The 22,095-nt window shown below is 37.8% G+C and overlaps 1 protein-coding gene and 1 pseudogene across 1 annotated transcript; both read left to right on the top strand.

Annotated features, from left to right (window-relative positions):
- Positions 1-1,631: 1,631 nt before the first annotated feature.
- Positions 1,632-5,751, top strand: LOC120215027 (citrate synthase, glyoxysomal-like). The gene is made up of 13 exons (XM_039212830.1): positions 1,632-1,693; positions 1,766-1,857; positions 2,385-2,470; positions 2,688-2,792; positions 3,345-3,407; positions 3,589-3,698; positions 3,877-3,996; positions 4,079-4,158; positions 4,404-4,476; positions 4,602-4,722; positions 4,857-4,954; positions 5,072-5,195; positions 5,600-5,751. The coding sequence occupies exons 1-13, from the start codon at positions 1,632-1,634 to the stop codon at positions 5,729-5,731; spliced, it is 1,266 nt and encodes a 421-aa protein (XP_039068761.1). The 3' UTR covers positions 5,732-5,751.
- Positions 5,752-16,568: 10,817 nt separating this feature from the next.
- Positions 16,569-21,862, top strand: LOC120216292 (annotated as a pseudogene).
- The last annotated feature ends 233 nt before the right edge of the window (positions 21,863-22,095 follow it).

The following is a 22,095-nucleotide window of genomic DNA, read 5'->3' as shown; positions in this document are numbered from 1 at the left end:
TCCTTGTTCCCCTCGACCTAGATCTTGAATAAACATGTTTGTATTTGCCCCTTCTCAATCTACTCCCAGAAACAGTCCTCGAATTTCTTTTGGAGGTCAGGGAAACAGATCCCACTTGCACAAGAGATTGACATTGCACAGCATTATTTTCTGTTATTTCGAAACAGCCACCCTTGCTTAATCTCTCCTCCTCTTGCTCCAGCCCACTCCTGAAATTTAAAACCGGGCACCTAATAAGCCAATTTTCGCAATCAACTATATCATGCTCTCTAAGGACACCTCCCAAACTTTTCTCATTTTCTCTCCCTTCATTAACTTCTTCTGACTTTTCCCGCTGTGTAGAGACATCACCTACTTCTGTCACTTCTTTGCACAAGTCAAATGTATTTTCCCTACCTATGTTTAAATTCAAACCTCCCTCGGTAGTTGTGTTTTTGCCTTGTTGAGAACTTCTAATTCCATACTCAATCCTATTTTGGGATATTGACCACTCCTGTACTCCCTCCTACTCTTCTTGCCGATTCTGCATGTCTTCATTGCTCCACTCCGAAGAGCTTTCCTCCCATGGATTCTCTGCAGCTTCTTCTACCTCCATATCTGTTAATTATGGGAAAAAATCCTCAGCACCATCAACTTTAATTTTAATCATGAATTTTCTCTCATACGTAGTGATGATGGTTTGTTCTGGAATGTCAAAAGGACTCTCAACCCTTAGTAGCAGCTGCGCCACTCTGCAATCCACTCTATGCGCAGTTTGATCTTGGAATTTTACAACTTTACCCCATCTAGATGCTAAGCTCGTAAAGAACGGGACCGACCAACAATTTAATGGGACACCAATTATTCAAATCGCACAATAAGCTAATGGGATACCCCCCTCCTCTACCACCGGCTCCAATATATCAAACCAGAACGTTAAAGGTTCCCATTTTTCTTCCATTGCAATTCTTCTCTCATCAACCAACTGAAACACCACCAGACACGCATTCTTCGCACATCCCCACCTTATCACCTTAACTTTGAAGCCCTCATTTCGTAAGGCTCTCTGCACAAATTCTACTTCAAAAATATCTTTGTAAATGTCAGTAAGTGAAGATTTCAACCATAATCTCTCTTCCATCGGAATAAAGACATCCAAAGATTTCTTCTCTTCCTTTGTATTCCTTTGACTGTTTACTTGATGACCTTCTGGAACTTTTTTCACCCCAACCACAATGTCTCTATAAGTTCTTCCATCTTTGAACTTGTTCATTCGTTCCATTTTCTCATTCACTTATGCTGAAGAAGCCATTCGTCTGCCCTTCCACTCTTCTTTTTCTACCCTTTTGAAGCCCTCCTCAGTATTCCCTTCACGATTCTTCATCCCAACTAACTTGTCATATTTAGCTACTGAAACAGAAATTATCTTCCCATCGATCCTGACATTGTTCATCTTCTCCACCGCATTGCACAGATCCTTCTGCTAGCAAAATGGACAAATGCAAAGTACAATCCTTGTATTTTGGTCTGTTGTTAATAAAAGGAATAAACACCCTAATAACTTTTCCATGATAACTAAAATGTTCCCCTAATGTTCTTCTGTTCACTCTTCTACTAAGGTGATCAACGAACGCAGACCAAGTACCCCCTCCATGAACCTCTCCATCTTTGCCATCAGAATATCTGCTCTCTCGCTCTCTCCCACTTGTTCATTGTTATCGCTTAACCAAAAAGATATTACCTGAACAAAATAAGTGTGTCCACTACAAAATATACTTTCTGGCAGAATTTCCATTGAAGGGATCCTTAGATATAGAGGGTATCCAATTGAAGAATTGGCTGAGAGTTCCAGTTTCTTGGAAGTGGCTTACCTCTTGAGTATGCTTTTTAAAATTACAACCACCTCTTTTCTTTATCCAAACTGTGATTGCTTGTGGGATTTGGTTAATTATTCGTGGAATATACTTCAAACTGAAAAATCAATTGAAATCTCTTATGGGTTAAAGGAATCAACTATTGAGGCTCTTTTTAAATCAATGCATGCGATGATTGTATGTAAATCATGTGACATAGCGTATCTTGAAGATCAATTGAGGGTTGTGAAGAGAGAACAGTGAGAAAAAGAAGAAACTTAAATGAATGGTAGGTAAGGTATTGACAAGAATGTTATGGCGTTGCTAAAGGGGGTTGGCTATTTCAATGTAGATGGCCACCTGTTATTGTTAAGCTGGAACTTATGCTAGTTTGTTGATCTGTATCTATGGCAAGAGCAAGATTCTCCCTAATCACTAATCTGACAAATTACACTGGATCGATGAAGGTTTATAGTAGTTTGTCTTTGATTTAAACCATGCATTTACTTAAATATTTGGTTGTGTTTAAACAATTTGCTTCCACTTTTTCAGTGTATGGGAATTTGCCTTCTGAAGGTCAGCTAGCAGACTGGGAATTTGCTGTTACCCAGCATTCAGCTGTGCCGCAAGGGATTCTGGTATGCTTTCTTTCTTCTAGAAGATAAACCTGTATAGTCCTTGGATGTTGCAATGTACATGATGTTTATAACAAATATGATCCGTTGCTTTTTTTTAATTTCTTTGGTTTAAGAGCCACAATTCTGATTCCTTTTAAGCATTACTATTAGTCGGGTCTACTACTACTAGTTTAACAGAAGTTATTCAACTTGTCTCATGTTTTTCCTATTTTTGTAGGACATTATACAATCAATGCCTCATGATGCTCATCCAATGGGTGTCCTTGTCAGTGCAATGAGCGCCCTTTCTGTTTTTCACCCTGATGCCAATCCTGCTCTCAGAGTAAGTTGATGGCTTAATTTTGAAGAAATGACTTTTGAAGATTCATTTGAGTTGATATTGTGTTGCTCTGGTATTTTGTTCAGTCATGATATGGGTCTATTAAAGTGCCTAGGTAGCAAACAACTGATAAAAGTTGTTGTTAGTGTTGTTTTTTTGGAAGGAAAAAATAGGGTAAGTGGGCCTAGTCGTTTCGGAATCGAAAGGATTCTAAGATTAAATTGTTTCAAGATATTGGATGTTACATTTCCTTTTTTGTTTCCTGTCTCGAGAGACTGTTTTCCAAATGTTAAGCATGTATGTAGTCTATGAGGTAACAACATTTTTGCAACTTATGACTTTTAACCTGTTCCGTACGATATAAAAACATGCTCTGGCAGAATTTATTTATTGGAGTCAAATGTAACTTTACCTTTTTCCACACCAACAGCATAAAATAAGAAGATTGACGTACACTGTTATTATAGAACAAAAATAGAAGATTTTTAGTATTTTTTTCATCTGTTTTGCGTCTTCTCTTCTGTTTACTGTCATTTATATCTACTATTAATGCAGGGCCAAGATCTTTATAAGTCAAAACAAGTGAGAGACAAGCAAATAGCTCGCATTCTTGGAAAGGCATGTGCTTTTAATTCCTTTTCCCTGTGTTTTTTGTTCAATAAAGTAGCTGCTTCTATTCACTAGGTCATATCTTTAACTCTGGTGTGTGAACTCGTTACTTTTATTTTGTTTTGTGGATTTGGGTTTACCACTTCTTTTGTTATGTTGAAGATGGTACAAAACTTTATTCTTGTTTCAGGCACCAACCATTGCTGCGGCAGCTTATCTGAGGATGGCAGGAAGACCTCCAGTTCTTCCTTCCAACAACCTATCTTATTCCGAGAATTTTCTCTATATGCTAGATTCAATGTATGTTCTTTGGCACCTTTGATACTCTTTTTAATGGCTTTGTTTTGGTATAAAGTTTTATCTTCTGGCTTCTATCTATCTTTTTCTTAATGCTACTTTAACCTCGTAATCGCCATCTAGGATGCTAATTCTAGACCTACCTTTTCCTATCTGAGGTGTCCATTTTAATAACTTTCAGGGGCAACCGGTCTTACAAGCCCAACCCTCGGTTAGCTATAGTGCTGGACATTCTTTTCGTACTACATGCAGAACACGAAATGAACTGTTCCACAGCTGCTGCTCGGCATCTTGCATCAGGGTAGGTCTATTAATGTTATTGTACTATTGTGCTAGAACAACAAGTCAATGTATTAATTATCAGTGTGTATCTGCATCTGTAGTGGAGTTGATGTATACACTGCTCTAGCTGGAGCTGTTGGAGCATTATATGGCCCTCTTCATGGTGGAGCAAACGAGGTATGCAGAACCAAAGCTTTTTCCGTCTCATTTTAGCTCAATGCTTATCGGTAATGATCTGGAATTCAAGTTCCAAAGGGATGGTGTTACAATATGATTGTTTAGACTATATAGTTGCACTTGACATGTTATATTAACTCTCAGTTTGTTTATATCATTTTTCTTTTTATCATAAGCTGTTTGTGCCAGTCGTACCTGAGATTCTTTTCTCTCATCTTTTTAACTTCTATTTGTTTTTGGTTGTTATAGGCTGGCTCAAGATGCTTAGCGAGATTGGATCAGTAGAGAACATTCCAGTGTTCATTGAAGGTGTCAAGAACAGGTGAATGTTGCATATAAATTTTGCTGTTATTTTCAAGTGGCATTTAGCTAAAGGTTCCACTTGCAGTGGTATATTTTCTTTCAAATGTTTTATTAACTTTTGCACATATATATTTATTTCTTTAGGAAGCGGAAAATGTCTGGTTTTGGGCACCGTGTATACAAAAACTATGATCCAAGGGCAAAGGTGATAAAGAAATTGGCGGAGGAAGTTTTTTCTATTGTCGGCCGGGATCCTCTTATTGAGGTATTATCGATGACCCTCCAAGTTATCGTCTTTTACATAAACATCTACCCCAAAGCCTAATCTGTTTTTGGTTTAATGTAAACGTTTTAATAGTCATTTCTTTTTCGTACCTTTAATTTATTTTCTTTTTGCAGGTAGCTATTAGTTTGGAGAAGGCTGCATTATCTGATGAGTATTTTATTAAGAGGAAGCTTTATCCCAATGTTGATTTCTATTCCGGGTTGATATACCGGTACATAAGATTAATTCCTCTGCTCACTTTGAAAAACTAGAGAAATGTATAAGATAAGTTTTGGTTTTTCCTCCTCCAAGTGTTAAGACTGGTTACAACTGAGTTTTTATTCAACAGGGCTATGGGGTTTCCACCGGAGTTCTTCACCGTATTATTTGCAATCCCTCGAATGGCTGGGTACTTGGCACACTGGCGCGAGTCTTTAGATGATCCTGATACAAAGATAATAAGACCCCAACAGGTCAGTCCATACTTTTGAGACTCAAAAGCTAAATTATTATAGTTATGCCTGATGACCATTATAGTTAGAAAGGAATATAATACGAGAGTATTTGATACACTTTACACTGTGGCTGTGTAAACTCAAGAGCATGCTTATGACCCTAAACTCTAAACGACTAAACCCTAAATAAGACATGAAATCAATACAACTCCGTTTATGGAGTATTTTTCACCATCAGTGTATTGGATGATAATCCGTATACTATTGCATGTTATTTTCTTCTAGTGTATTGTGATTCTGTATTTTTTATTGCGAAAATGCCTACATTTTTTACTCAAGAGTGAAAGTAATTACAAAGTTTGCACTTCTAAAGTTATCAGGCTGTCATTTTTGGATCTCTCATTTTCCGTTTAAATTTTCAGGTCTATACCGGAGTGTGGCTATGGCATTACATGCCACTAAAGGAACGAATGTCTTCAACCGAAGCTGACAAGCTTGCTCAGGTATCCATATCGAACGCCTCGAGACGACGACTCGCCGGATCCGGGGTTTAGGCTCCATTGTTGTTATATCATAATGCAAGCAAAATAAACGGGGTTAGTATCTCCATGCAAATAAAGTTACCCTGGTGGAGCTCGTATTTTGTTGAACCTGTTACTGGTAGGGGTGGATGTCTTATAGTTAGAGGTAATATTTACTTGATTTGTGAGCTTCGAAATGGATTTACTTGTCATAATGTAGTGTATTAGAAAATTTGTGGATCTGGTTTATATTTCATTATTCGATTCAAATTCATGGCTAGAAGATTTCTCTAAGTGCCCATGGCACCAGGCATACATCTCATTGTCTAATCATGAACCTTAGATACTCACTTTTTAAGTTCCAGTGTCCCTCATGGATTGTAGCTGCCCCTTTTTGAGTGGGATTTTGCTCGGTGGGTAATGCATTACTTGATATGGTGAGATGAGTATAGACTAGATAAGAAACTTGTTCGGCATATCATTCTTCTTCTTCTTCTTTAGACTTTTATGGGGTTTGGTTTGGAACTATTTTTGTGCAATTATAATCTAGTTACTCGTACAAACTAGCTCTTACATTTGTATTTTAGACATGGTTAAGATAGAAAATGATGTGCAGAATATGAAGATGTGCAAACGAAAAGACAGAATGTGATTTATAAGTTTTGAGGCAGCAATCAAGTCTTCCATTTTAGAGTCTAAATCTGGCAACAATCAATGTAAGATTGGATCCATTTTGATAAAGGCGAAGTTGGCAGCAAAACAGTGGGCAAAGCTGCAGAGTTTTGATTTTCCAGTCTAGGGGGAATGATGCCGAGCTAGCAAAGGAACTTCAAATTCTCCGAGTGGGCCTGTGGGAAGAGTATAGGAAGGTGGAACGATTCTGGCACCAAAAGTCCAGGATCAAATGGATTTCGGAAGGCGACCGGAATACCAGCTTCTTTCACATGTTTGAGTCAACAAGAAGAAACTGTAACCTGATTAGTTCACTAATGGTGAATGGTGCTGTTTTAGATGACCCGGATAGTTTCAAACTAGCTGTTCAATCCCATTTCAAAGAGGCATTTAATGTCAAGTCAACCTTGGCTGTTCATCAGTTGAGACTGCCGTTCAAGAAATTACAATTGGAGGAAGCCAGTATGTTGGAGTTTAAGTTTACAGAACAGGAAAATTTTCAAGCCTTAAGAAATTCGGATGGTAATCGAGCCCCAGGGCCGAATGGTTTCAATTTCAACTTCCTCAAGAAGTTCTGGCCGGATTTTAAGAGCTATATTCTGGCGTTTTTTTGAAGATTTTTATGATAATGGAAAACTGGCATAAGTATCAACCACTCTTATATATCCCTAATCCCAAAGAAATCCAACCCGTCGACAATCAGCCTGGTCAGAGGTATGTACAAGCCGCTAAGCAAGGTGTTGGCTAATCGACTTCGAATCGTGTTGGGCTCGTTAATTAGCAGCTCTCAGTTCGCGCTCATTCCCGGATGTCAAATCTTAGATTGCTCATCGGGGTTATGAAGGAGATGGGATTTGGAAGCCGGTGGTGAAACTGGATATTTAACCGTATATCGTCGGCCTCAATTTCGGTACTAGTTAATGGCTCTCCATCTAGCAGATTCCATTTGGCAAGGGGCTTAAGACAGGGGTGCCCGCTTTCGCCTCTGTTGTTTAATCTAGTTGGTGAAGCTCTGAATTTGATGTTGGAAAAGGCGACGAGAGTGGGTCTGTTCTCGTGCTTTATGGTGGGTTACTGTTGACGAAAACGGGTAAAGAAAACAAAAGAACACGAGAATTTTACGAGGTTCGGCAATGTGCTTACGTCCTCGGTGCCTAGGCGGCGCTAGAAGTTTTTATTCAATGATTTTAGGTCTAGGTTACACTCTATTTATAATAGAAAACCCTGGTACATAATTACAAAATCAACCCTGTACCGTACCGCGGGGGCTACGCCCCCACCCCAACCCACATAATTTGTAACCCATAACGAGACTTTCTTTGTAAGGACAGTTGATGTTCGCTTCGCTCACTCCGCTCCATCTCCTGTCCTCTTTACTGGTATATTTATGAGCCATACCTAACAAATCTCCACCTTGGCGAATATCCTGCCCCTTGGAAACTTCAATGTGGGTTGGGTTACCTTGCTTCTTTAACAAACTCGAAACATTCAACAAGTCCAAGCAATACTTGAACTTGTCTGTCGTAACTGGCTTGGTGAACATATCAGCGGCATTCTCATCAGTATGTACTTCTGAAACAAAACCTCTCCAGATGCAACCAACTCTGATCTTGTGGAACCTTACATCAATATGTTTAGTTCTAGCACGATACACCTGATTCTTAGCCAAGTGAATAGCACTTTGATTATCACAAAGCAACTGAACTCCACCTTGTTGAACACCCAACTCCTTCACTAAACCAGTAAGCCATAAAGCTTCTTTTGCAGCTTCAGCCGCTGCCATGTATTCAGCTTCAGTTGTAGATAGTGCCACGACAGATTGAACAGTAGACTTCCAGCAAATAGGCCCTCCACCAGAGTAACACATACCCTGTCGTAGATCTTCTATTATCCAAGTCACCTGCATAATCTGAATCCACATATCCTACAACCAAAGGATTATCCCGCTGACTCCCAAAAAACAATTCCATGTCCCACAGTACCCTTTAAGTACCGAAAGATCCACTTGACTGCATCCAATGTTGCTTACCAGGTTTAGACATGTACTTATAAACTTGACTAACAGCATGAGCTAAATCAGGACGAGTACATACCATCGCATACATCAAGCAGCCAAACAGCATTAGAATACGGAACCTTTGCCATATTTTCAGCTTCCTTATCTGTCTTAGGGCACTGTTCTGATGAGAGCTTAAAGTGATTCGCCAATGGAGTGCTAACTGGTTTCGCGCTGCTCATCGCAAACCTTTCTAGCATTTTCTCAACATAACCCGTTGAGATAGCCGCAGTTTCCTTGAGTCTCTGTCCCTGCAAATTTCCATTCCAAGAATTTTCTTTGCAGCACCTAAATCTTTCATATCAAATTCCCGACTCAATAAAGTTTCAAACCGATAACATCATCATGTTCTTCGCAGCAATCAACATATCATCAACATACAGTAATAGAAAAAAAAAGAACCATCATCAAGGCTCTTAACATAGACAAACAATCATACTCACGGTTGTAGCCAATCTTGATCATAGGAGTCAAACCGTTTATACCACTGTCTCGGAGACTGTTTCAACCCGTACAAAGATTTCTTCAATCTGCAACTAAATGCTCGTTTCCAGGTTGAGTGAAACCTTCAGGTTGCCGCATGTAGATCTGCTCCTCTAAATCACCATGCAAAAAAAGCAGTTTAACATCCATCTGCTCTAAATGCAAATCCAACTAGCCACCAATGCAAGTACTGCTCGGATTGAAGTGTGCCTGACCACAGGAGAAAAGATTTCATCATAACAACTCCTTTCTACTGTGAAAAACCCTTCGCTACCAAACGAGCCTTGAACTTCCCCCTCTTTTTGTTACTGCTGGTTTCTTCTTATACACCCATTTGCAACCAATCGGCTTCTTACCCTCAGGAAGGGGAACTAACTCCCATGTGCGATTGTGATTCAAAGACTCTATCTCCTCAACCATGGCTGCCATCCACTTGTCGTTTTCCTGACTAGTAACGGCATCATGAAAAGTAACTGGATCATCACTGCTAACAGTAAGTGCAAAAGATACCAAGTCTTCAAACCCAATCTGTTCGGAGGCTTTATTCGTCCGTCTCACCTGTCTCTGGCGAGACTATAATCCTGCAAATCATCCGTAGTGGAACCACCAGAAGTCGGTTGAGAAGTTTCTGGTTTCTCAACTGGAAAACTGCTCGAAATCTACCACTGTCGTGTCTTGCTTCTGCTGCAACATAGACTGTTCATCAAAAACGACATCTCTACTAATCACAACTTTCTTCGCAACTGGATCCCAGAACTTGAATCCTTTGACACCTTTCTTGTAACCCAGAAAAATGCACTCCTTCGATTTTGCATCAAGTTTGGATCTCTCATCAGCAGGTACATGCACATAAGCAGGACAACCAAAAATCCGTAAGTTATCAAAACTAACATCATGACCAGTCCATACCTCTTCTGCAACTTCCCAGCCAGCGATGCCCTTGGCGATCTGTTGATAAGGTAACACGCCATGTTAACAGCCTCAGCCCAGAAGTGTTTGGGAAGCCCCGCATTCAACCGCAAACATCTGGCTCTTTCATTCAACGACCTGTTCATTCGTTCCGCAACACCATTCTGTTGTGGTGTCTTGCGCACTGTAAAATGCCTCTGAATCCCATGCTCCTTACAGAATTGTAGGAACTGTGAATCTGTGTACTCCGTACCATTGTCAGACCGCAAACACTTGATTTTTCGTCCTGTTTGGTTTTCTACCTCAGCTTTCCACAGCTTGAACTTCTCAAAAACTTCAGATTTATGTTTCAAAAAATACACCCAAACTTTCCGTGAAAAATCATCAATAAAAGTAACATAGTACCTAGATCCACCCAAAGACGATGTCGTGGAAGGCCCCCATACATCAGAATGCACATAATCAAGAATCCCTTGAGTTGTGTGCTCATCACAGTCAATGCTCCTTTAACAATCCGAATGGTTTCCCTATCCTCGTCAGCCTTAGGGATAAAACCATTCTTGTGCAAAGTGCCCAAGGAAATCAAATTCTTCTTCAAGTCTGGGATATGTCGAACACCACTCAACGTCCGAACGAGCCATCGTGCATCTTAATTCTGACATCACCAATACCAACAATATTGCAACATCGATCATCACCCAAATAAACCGAACCAGAATTAACCGGCCTGTATGTCGAAAACCATTCCCTATTTGGCGTGATGTGATAAGAACATCCAGAATCAAGAATCCAAGCATCCGTCAATTGTGTCGTTGAAATAGAAAGCATATCACCCTCACTGCAATCAAGTATCATCCTCGACCACGTTCACAGACTTGGATGCCATCACGCTTTCATCAGTCTGCTTTTTCAACTTCGGACAGTCTCGCTTCATAGTCCCGCCTCCTTGCACTTGTAACAGTGAATCGTCTTCTTATCCCTGGATTTGGATCTGGAATTCCTTCCCGGACCCTGCCTTCTCTGGCTTCCGTCCACGATCTCGATTACCTTGACATATAAGCTATCGGCTTGAGAGCTTTCCCCTGCATTCTGCTTCCGCTGGTTGTGAGCCAACAAGGCTGCAGTAATCTCCTCAACGTTGATAGTCTCTTTCCCATATGTAAGAGTAGTCACCATGTTTCGTAAGAGGAAGCAACGAACACAACAGAATCATCGCTCTGTCTTCATCCTCAATTTTCACATCAAGCGAGCCAGATCAGAAACGATTGATTGAAGACATTCACGTGTGTTGCGCCAAATCGTGATCGTCCTGCATCTTCAGCCCATACAGCCGCTGCTTCAGATACAGTTTTGTCGTTAAGGATTTGGACATAAACGACTTTCCAACTTCCTCCAAATTTCGTCTGGAGACGATAGATGCATGACGTGATACATGACCTCGTCCGCCAAGCATAATCGTATGGTTCCTGCCGCTCGCTGCTGCAATTCTTCCCAATCTTCCTCATCCATCGACGCCGGCTTTGTAGGTCGCAAAGCCTTCAAGATCCCTTGCTGCGCCAATAGATCCTTCACCCTCGTTTGCCATAATCCGAAGTTACCCTGACCATCGAATTTCGCGACTTCGAATTTTGCTCCTGACATCTGATACCAATTGTTGACGAAAACGGGTAAAGAAAACAAAAGAACACGAGAATTTTACGAGGTTCGGCAATGTGCTTACGTCCTCGGTGCCTAGGCGGCGCTAGAAGTTTTTATTCAATGATATTTTAGGTCTAGGTTACATCTCTATTTATAATAGAAAACCCTGGTACATAATTACAAAATCAACCTGGTACCGTACCGCGGGGGCTACGCCCCCACACCCCCAACCCACATAATTTGTAACCCCATAACGAGACTTTCTTTGTAAGGACAGTTGATGTTCGCTTCGCTCACTCCGCTCCATCTCCTGTCCTCTTTACTGGTATATTTATGAGCCATACCTAACAGTTACGGTGATAACGCTATGGAGATATCACATTTACAGTTTGCCGATGATTTAATTTTGTTTTGTGGAGCGTCGGAGAATCAGGTCCAAAATGCAAAGAGGGGTTCTCCGAGTTTTCGAACTAACATCGGGATTAAAATTGAACCTTAAGAAATGTACACTTTTCGGTGTAAACACCTGCGCTCATGAGGTGCGTGGTTGGGCATCCAGGGTCTGCTGTTCGGAAGGCAAGCTGCCATCAGACTATTTGGGATTGCCGTTAGGAGCAAAGAAAAATAATAGGTTGATTTGGCAGCCGGCATTCAATCGGGATTGCCATCAGACTATTCGGTATAATATGTTTGCAAGCCGATTGAATGGGGAGTATCATCGATTTAAAAATTACGAATTGTGGATTGCTTGGGAAGTGGTTCTGGCGTTTTGGTTGGGAAGTCTCCTCACCTTGGAAATGCATCGTTGCTGCCAAATATAACTTCGATCCGGGTGATATTTGCCTCCCGAGCCTGAGGGGCCGAGGCTTGTCATGGATGTGGCGTGACATTCTGCAGAATTTCTACGAGGAGATTGGTGGCCAAAACTTAAGGGATATCTTCAAAATCCAAGTCAGTGATGGGAGGAGAGTGAACTTTTGGCAGGATACCTGCATTGGTAATTGCCCACTAATGATTGCTTTTCCTAGAATGTTTAAAGAAGGGAAAGTATCAGATTTCGGAACTAAAACAAATAATGGTTGGGTTTGGAACATACAGTTTAGGAGAAATGTTTTTGACTGGGAGAGAGATCAATTCGATGCCTTTTTTCGTTTGCTGCATGAGTTTGAGCCTCAGCGTTTAACCTAGATCGAATAAAGTGGCTGGGGAACAATGATGGGCGTTTCTCGTCAAAGGCAGTAGCGGTTTTGCAATTCCCTACGGGCAGAGCTGAGTTTGATTGGAAAGCGTTAGTATGGCAAGGAATTGCTCCTTACAAGGTAGAGGCGTTTGTCTGGCGGGTCCTCCTCAAAAGAGTCCCGGTTAAATCGGAACTGGTGAAACGTGGAGTAACGGTGGTGTCGGATAGCCGCTGCCCATTGTGTATGGAATGCTAGGAATCGATACCCCATTTATTTTTCTCATGTGGTGCAGCTTGGTGGGTATGGGGAGCTTTCCTTCAAGTCTGGGAGGTTTCCTCTGTTTTGCCAAATGATCCCAAGTTATTCTTTATGGCGTGGAAAGAGCTTCACCCTATAGGCTCTAAGTGTGGAATTGTTTGGGGCATCATTCCATTGGCAGTGATCTGGTCATTATGGTTACATAGAAATGAGTTGGTATTTAATCAAAAGAATCTTGACGTGAGACAGGTGATATTTTCTGCTAGAGTTAAGGTGGTTTGTTGGTTAGAAGCAAAGTTCAAAGGGGCTCCTTTCAGGAAAGAGGACCTTCTTGCAGATTTATCGCGTGCCTCTGATTCAATTCTATGTAAGAAGAGAGAGCTGGCGGCTGCCCTTGGAGACCTCCCCCGCGGGTACCCTTAAGTTTAATGTGGACGGGACTATGAGAGCGGATGGATGTGCTGGGGGGAACGGAGGTGTTCTTCGTAATAATGTAGGTGAGTTGTTACTCTCGCTTTCGGCTCCAATTGGGAGTTTCCTCGCTGATGGCAGAAGTGTTGGCAATCAAGCGCGCGTTATAGCTGTTTATGGCTTCGGAATGGTCAATAACCATAGCTTGGTAATAGAATCAGATTGTGAGTTGCTGGTTAAGTATTTGCTAAATGTATCCATGATTCCGTCGGAGTGGTCGTCTACTCTTCTTCCTATTGCATCCCGACTAGCTCAGGCAAAGGTGAACCTTAATTTTGTTCCTAGAAGGTGTAATACAATGGCTGACTGGTTTGCAAAAAAAAAAAAAAGCCGATTGGGTGAAGTGGCATCATGGTGGCGTGAAGGGGTTGAAATGTCGGGTTGGTGGTTGATTAATCTGGGATGAAAACAGAAGGTAGGTTTCAAAGGGCAGAGGGAGGTGGCTGCTATGCCCAAGTGTGCCCGTGATAGTTTTTAAGGGCTTAAGTATCATGGTTGGGTTATCCCGATTGCGTGCACCAGTGAGTTGAGGGCTGTGTATTTAATAGGTGGTGGTACTCTGGTGCAAACCATAGATTCTATTAGGGTACTTCTTGTATGTATATACATTGATTAAGGTGCACTCTTTTTCCTCCGGTTCACATGACTTACTATTTACTTTTAATAATTTTAATATTTTTTCTTTATTATGATTGCTATTTTGTTAATTTAATTAGTTCAATTCAACATACAATTCAACATAAAATTAAAAATTTTAAAATCAAAATAAATGAAAAAAAAATCTTAAAAAGTCCTACAATTGATTCGTGACCATAACAGGAACTAGATTATCTGTTTCAACAAGACTCTGGGAATCATTGACGTGTTATAGGCCGAATTATGGACAATTCATACCGGTTGTTTTGCATGGTAAAATGCAGAGACGGACGTAAGATTTTAGATTAAGGGGGTGGACTTAAACTTAAAGGTGACAAATTAAAATCCTAAGAGACGAAATAAATTTTCAATAAAAAATATATAAAATATTAAAATATATTATAATTTTAAATTTTCAGGGAGCGATCGTCTCATTTGTCCCCCTCGATCCATCCCTAGTCGAATGGATTTGATAATTTGTTGAAATTAACGATGTTCTTGAAATGGGCCGTATTTGGGCATGTGTAGGAAGGTATCTGTTTAGTAACTAGAATTTTTATGATGTATTATATTTGTAAAAAAGTAATTTTATATTAATTATAGAGTCTAATTATTTTTAGTACTCATTAGGGGTTCAATTTTTTCCTCATATTTATTATTTTTAATATTTATTATCAAGGGCCTACTGTTATAATTTATATTTTCTAATATTTATATAAATGTCTACTTTTTTGCCAATATTTTTTCTGACATTTGTTATTAAAGATCCAAATACTTGTTATTAGAGATCTAATTTTTTAATATTTGTTATTATGGGTATGCTTTTAATTCAATTTTTTTCTAGTATTTATTTGTTGTTACAAGTCTAATTTTTCAGTACATTTTGTTAGAGGTTTAATATTTTTTCTAATATTTGTTATTATAAGAATACTCTTAAAATTTACTTTTTTTTCTTAATATTTGTTATTATGGACTCATTTTTCTCAATATTTGTTATTATGGAGCTATCCTTAAAATTTATTTTTTTCAACACTTGTTATTAAATCAATTACTTAAATAACGATTTGTAACCGCAAAAATGACCGTTATGTAGTGATAACAACATCGTCCAAAACTACGATATCCATAATCATTAGGTCTATAATAGTGTATGCTATTAAAAATCCACAACCACAATACTTGTTGTGACTACAATATCATCTGTTATGTCCACAATAATGATAAATGCAATGCAACCGAAGACACAAATGTAAACCGTAATTTAAATATCTAATTTGGATTCTAATTTTTTTAATTTGGCCAGGGCCACCAAAATCTCAGAAACATGGAACCTCTCATTGGAGTTCATTTCTTCTAGACATAAGAAAATTTGGTCCTCCATATTATAAGTCTATTTAGGCTCTCCAATTCTTATGATTAAAAAAATATTTTTTTAAAAAATTTGAAGGGCCAAAAATATTATTAGACCAAAATTTAAACTGCTTGATAAAGTGTCCCTTTCACAATTAAATATTGCTTACAGATTAATTTAAATTGTCCTTAAAATAGTTTTATGACTATATCCGTTAACTCCATTAATTCAGTGATTAGGTTGCAGTGTTAAATGACATTAATACTTTTTTTCTCTAAAATTCAAATTTTATTTCCTTAGTTAATTATAAAAAATTATGGGTAACATTAAAAAATCTGATTACCACGAAAATTCTTGTTTTAGGCTAAACTGTTATTTTACGGGAAAAAATATATAACCTTTTAAAATTAAATATTTGATCCATGATCTTTTACAAAGTTTATAGTTAGCCATCAATTTTTCAAAACTTACATTTTGGTCACTAACAAAAATTTGAGGTATTACACACACATACACACATATATAAATAAAAACTGCATGCATAATCACTAAACTATAGGGTAAATTCTATTTTAACTATTCAACTAAACAATTTTAATAAGATTATTTAATTAATTAAATAATATTAATTAAATTATTAATGTTTAATCAAAAAATTAGTGCTGGGAGACTCACTCACCAAAGTCAGGTGTGCAACGCGGGTCGGTCCTAATTAGTCAATGTGAAGTCTTAGAACCGGGATAGCAACCAAAAAAATACATTATTTTCTAATAGATGAAATTTATTTTAAAACTATTTAAATAATTAGGTGATATGATTGAATTTTTTTACTTCAATAATTCAAATAAAACTTATAATAAACTTTAGTGACTATACATATAATTTACCATATACATACTTATATAGGATCAAAATCATTTTAAACTACATATAAAATAAGAATTTAATATGTTTGAATTATATATATATATATATATATTATATATTTTTTTTTTTTTTTTGTAGTTTGAATTTTTACGATTGAATGTACGATTTTGATTTATAAAGAACAGCAGAAGCAGGAAGTAGATAACGACGCTCAAACCAACATTGATATTATTTCATCTCCAACCATTACCAGATCAGATCTCAAGTGTTTCATTTTGTTATATATATATATATATATATATATATATATAATTATAGCAATATATATCTAAGATCCTCTCTTTGTTTCCGATCCTCTCATTCTTCTTCTTCGCCGCTTTGGATCTCGTCGACACTTGACCAGGTCACTTCAATGTCTTTTCCCTTTCCTTTTTGCATCTTTTTTTTTCATTTTTGGATTTCATGGAAGCTTCTTCATTGTTTGATTTAGCTTGCTTCTTTCTTTAATTGGAATAAAAAGAAATTTATTTATCTGTATTACATGTTTTTCTGATACGGGCTGCTATTCTCTGTTTATTTGGTCTTATTTTGGGGAATTGAAAGTTCCATTACTTCATATTTTATTGGCATCTTTAGATGAGGCTGTTTTGTACTCAATTTTTGACTAGTTTTGCTGTTATATTTGATTACAACAGGTGATATATGGGATTTTGGTTGATCTAATCATCTAAGATAATCACTGAGTGGTTGATTCTCAGTTCATTTGATGCCCGGGATATTTGTTTGCATACTAGTTTGCTTGATAAACCCGAGCAAAATGACAATACTCGTGTTCCAGTGCAGTGCATAGATGGCATTAACTTAGAGTAAGAAAGGAGATGGTAGAGATTAACTTTAATAAAGAAACAGTTGAATGCATTGAGACAACTGATACTCATAGGGAAAATCAAGGTTCAGCTCTTCGCAGTGAGCCCTCATTCTCTCGCTGGGCTGATGAAGATGGGACAATTCATTTTGGAAGACCGTTCTGTGAATACTGCTTCTAGCATAGAAGGTTCTGATTTTGTGTTGCCTATGCTTAATCAGAGTGAGTTAGAAAACCGGTTTGTTGAAGGGATTAGATACAGTGAATTTCAAGAGCATCGTATGCACTTGAATGGTGGAAGTACCATGGAAGATCTAAACGGGAAAGATAGAAACGGGAAATATACACCTTTTAATGTTGAAAATGAGTGTGTTGGGGATATATCAGCAAATATTGGTGTTGATGGAGCTAGTTCTATTGTCAGTCCGAAAGCATCTTGCAACAGTGTTTCTACCACGGATGTCTTGAAGACATTGTTCTTTATACTTGTATGGTACACTTTCAGCACATTTTTGACCTTGTAAGTCCAGAGTAAATTAATTGCTGTAGCATTTTTTTGGCTATATTTAAGACCATATTTTTTGAAGCTTGTTCATTTATACTCTTACAATTTACTGCGAGTAGGTACAACAAAACCTTGTTGGGAGATGAATTGGGGAAGTTTCCTGCTCCCTTGTTGATGAATACTATCCACTTCACATTGCAAGCTTTATTATCAAAGGCGATAACGTGGTATTGGTCTCATAGATTTCAGCCCTGTGTTCCAATGTCATATAGGGATTACTTTTACAGGGGTCAGTTCATCAAACGATGTTCTTTTTTCTGCTTCCTTATAATGTGAATATGGTGCTTGCATATGGTCCATTGTCATATAGGTGCATTGTCGCACTTAGATTTAGGGTTTCAAAGTGCTGGCCTCCTGTTCTTCTTACTGCATTTCTCTTTTAATTAAATATTGTATCAACTAATGTACAGATAGACTTTGCCTTTCACAGTTGTACCTACGGCTCTTTCAACTGCACTGGACGTTAACCTGAGCAATGCATCCCTGGTTTTCATATCTGTTACTTTTGCCACAATGGTTTGTTAACTCTTCTGTACTCTATATTGTGATGAATATTTAATCTCATCCTGATGAAATTGGCCTTCATACTCTGAATATGCTTTTGGATATATTTTTCTTGTTTGTGTTGTTGACTAAAATTTTCTTTCCATATACCCTGCAGTGTAAATCTGCAGCTCCAATATTTCTTCTCATATTTGCTTTTGCATTCAGGTGAGTTTTAAAATCTGCATGTCGGTTAATGTTTGGATGATGCTGAACTGTTTAGATAGTCTTCAAATGTAGGAATGAAGCTAGCTTTTGTAAATGTAGGGATTTGGTATGCTTATTAGTAGTTTGAAACCTTGTATAAGTATAACTCTGAAAATTGCAAGTTTTTTGTGCTTAATGCTAAAAAATTTTACAGTTATTAGTAATATGGTTGTTTAAGCTCTCTTTTATACATTTATATTAATGTGACTGTTGATTTTGAAAGGTTGGAGTCCCCAAGCTTTAAACTTTTTGGTATCATGATGGTAATCTCTGTTGGGGTTCTATTAACAGGTATAAGATTCTCGTCAGTTCTGTAATTTGCTTTGGTAATTGTCTTAGTTCATAACGTAAGAGTTTCTGAAATTTGGTTAAATTTCTGTTGAGCTGATGTTTATTTTTCATTGACCATCCATGAAATGACGGTAGAAAATATAGAAATAATTTTCTGGAAGCTATGTTTCATAAAACAAACGGGTCTTAGATGTTGAAATCAATTTTGAAACCCATTTTAAAGAATCTATTTTGGGGTTTTTATTTAGTTTACTTTTATTGTGTAATTGTGACATATTTTTATTTTTTTAACGAAAGATTGTATTTTTCAAGAAAATCATCTATTGGTAATATTGACTTATTATCTTTGATTGTTTCAAATGCCCAATAAAATTAGACATGAATATGTAATTTATAAAAATCTTTTTTTATTGATATTCTTAATGGTCATTTTAGTGCTCATCACATGCTGTCATTGTATTGTAATGTTACAATCTCTTTCCAATCTTAAAGCTGTCCGCCTGTCTCTATTCCCTAATCATACAAATCAATCTCATGGACTATACGTTCTACAGTGTGTAATATTTGAGAAGCTTGTGACAGCCTTTGTGCTTCTGTTGCCTCTCTCTCTCTCTCTCTCTCTCTCTCTCTCAAGCTCTTACAAAGTCAAATATTTATAACACCTGCAAAACTCGATCTTTTCAGTTGCAAGGGAAACAGAATTTGATTTTTGGGGTTTTGTCTTTGTCATGCTTGCTGCTGTCATGTCTGGATTTCGATGGTGTATGACTCAAATACTTTTGCAGGTATAGCTTTGATTCATTTGTAATTTACATGAAACATTAGAGTTCAATTATTTTATCAAGTTTTCAAATTGTTTTTTAGTTTCGTTTTACTAATACATTAATTATTTTATTTGCCTCCAAATTTACTTTTCACTGATACTTCCGTCTGGATTGGGATGTTATCTAAAGAAAGAAGAATATGGTAGGGTCTCCACACCCTCCTCTTTGCTGAAGTTAATTTGTTTTTTTCCTGTTTCTGGTTTATTATCTTGATGTAACTCACATACTTTTTTCTATGTTTCTGGACCAGTATGTTTGCATGATATTACCATCATATATTTTCAATCTAGAGAGTAGAGAGCATTCTCAGTGCTATTCTTTGCTCCAGATAACTCGTATGTGTGATAGGGTTACATCAACTGAATTTGATTTATGGTTGCTTGATAGTTTGGTTTAGTTTTGTCATAGTTTATTTTTTAGTGATCATTTTGTTGAGCTTATAAAATTTATAAATTATAATAGGGATAGTTGCATTGCGAGTATTTTGGCTAAAAGTTATTATTATTTTTAAAAAATAAGCTAGTCTAATTTTCTCTGTTTAATATCTCCAGGTTTGAAAAACCCTCTTACCTTCATGAGCTATGTGACACCCATAATGGCAGTTGCGACAGCTGTTCTTTCTCTCTTCTTGGATCCATGGCATGAATTCAGATATAACAACTATTTTAATAGTTCATGGCAACTTGGTCGAACTTGCTTGTTGATGCTTTTTGGTGGAACACTAGCATTCTTTATGGTAGGAATATATGCTGAAGCATCCTTTTCTCTTTTAATAGTCTTTTCTCACCCTTCAGAAGGTTGGTGAGGTTATTTCTTTCTAAATGTTTTTGGAAGCGCTCGTTGTTGAAATTACAGGCTTTACATTTCTCTTCATGCAGCTGTGATATATGTCTTGTGGTTTGAAGAAGCCAAGTACTTCTTTTTCTTGCAGGTTTTAACAGAGTACATCCTTGTTTCTGTAACCAGTGCAGTGACAGTGACAATAGCTGGAGTTGTGAAGGAGGCTGTCACCATATTGGTATTTTTTTTTGTAGAATTGTTTAATATTTTTCGCAAAATCTTGGCTTTTTACTTGAGAGGCTCGCATGTGGCATTTTGACTCTCTGTTATTTAGGTCCAAAGTTGAATATAGCCGTCTTACCTTAGAATTACATTTCAGTTTGTAACTTCAGAGAGTAAATGAAAATGGAAAAAAATGATCTGCATGGTTCGACTTGAGCCAAAATCGATTACCTAAATATGGATCGGGTTTGGGTTCTGCAGGGTCTTAAGTTTATGGGGTTCAAATTGCATCATGTTTGGTGGTAGTCATTTTTGCCTATTCAGCTTGGACTAGGTTGAGTTTCAGTTATTCATTGGGTTAGCTTTTTCAATCTTTGTTTTAGAACAATCCTTACGAGTGTGACATGGAGTTGCTTAGTTCATGGTTTCACTTAGTTTTCACTAATTTTTTTGGCTTGAATTCGAGCTGGGAGTTGAATCCGTACCCCCTTTAGTTCATCCGACGAAATCTTCTTTAGTTCATCGGGTGGCAGTCTTCACTTGCATAATGCTATTTTCTTGTTTTGCTTGCTAAAGCTGATTGAGTTGTGTTGCCTTATCTTCCCACCACCTAGTTGTGTTCGTTTTCTAATTCTTTTTCTGATACTTATTCAGGTTGCAGTGTTTTATTTCCACGATGAGTTTACCAGGTTAAAAGGAGCCGGACTTCTCACGATAATGATCGGAGTCAGTTTATTCAACTGGTACAAGTAAGTGGTGAATTAATCTACGTTTTAGCGCCGTGGCTGAGAAATCGTATGCGTACAGCACTGGTGTTTCCTTGGTTTGTACACTATGGCCAAGTTGACCAACATGGCCTTTCCTTACCCCTTTTTTAAGGTACCTAAAGCTACACAAGGAGTCACCTCCAAGTAATCCTGCCGCAAAGTATGTCATCCTTGAGGAGGAGATGGAGGATCAAGATCATCTTTAGAGATCAAACAATGTCCGTTCAACGAAACCTAGTAGGTCTCCCAGATAATCCCCTGATAAATAAGTCGATTCCTATACGTATTTCCAGATTCACCACTAGTATTTTCCCGTCCGCAATTGCTATTCTCACATCATACCTCGGTTATTTGTTGTAATGATGTACTATGGTCTGATTGAAATCCAGTTTTAACAGGAGATACTGAGCAGAGTGTTGCTGCCGGTTTTCAGCTCTCGGGGTTCTATTACTTTGCGCGCCGCCAATAACATCGGTGAAACGGTAATGTTTCCTGCATTAATAGAAGCCACAAACACAATCTTGATGTTGTATGGTTATAGGGGAAAACAGGTTTGTATGAGAACTCTTTGATCAAATTTTCTTTAGGAAATGATGGTTTTTCCCATGCATTCATGCTCCAATTGTCCTTTGGTTTGAGCTCGACATTGTTTACAATATTTTGCTGTAGTAAGTTGTACTCTGAAATTCAATATATATATTCTTCTTCGGGTGGCCGCATATTTTGTTGGCGCGCTGATTAAATTTATCGGATATTTTTAAAAGAGAATTAAATCTCTCTTAGTTTTTTTTAGGTAAAAGATGTATGTATT

This window comes from Hibiscus syriacus, unplaced genomic scaffold, assembly GCF_006381635.1.
Source record: "Hibiscus syriacus cultivar Baekdansim isolate YM2019G1 unplaced genomic scaffold, ASM638163v2 tig00000764_pilon, whole genome shotgun sequence".
NCBI classification, from domain to species: Eukaryota; Viridiplantae; Streptophyta; class Magnoliopsida; order Malvales; family Malvaceae; genus Hibiscus; species Hibiscus syriacus.
Note: the sequence above shows the minus strand (reverse complement) of the source record. Positions and strands in the feature narration are given on the sequence as shown.

Bases quoted from the DNA above. Each gene is read 5' to 3' on its own strand.
- LOC120215027 (XM_039212830.1), top strand. From the start codon at position 1,632: ATGAACCTCTCCATCTTTGCCATCAGAATATCTGCTCTCTCGCTCTCT. The intron at 1,694-1,765 runs GTTATCGCTTAA...ACTTTCTGGCAG, and splicing joins CTCTCTCCCACTTGTTCATT to AATTTCCATTGAAGGGATCC. The intron at 5,196-5,599 runs GTCAGTCCATAC...TTAAATTTTCAG, and splicing joins AGATAATAAGACCCCAACAG to GTCTATACCGGAGTGTGGCT.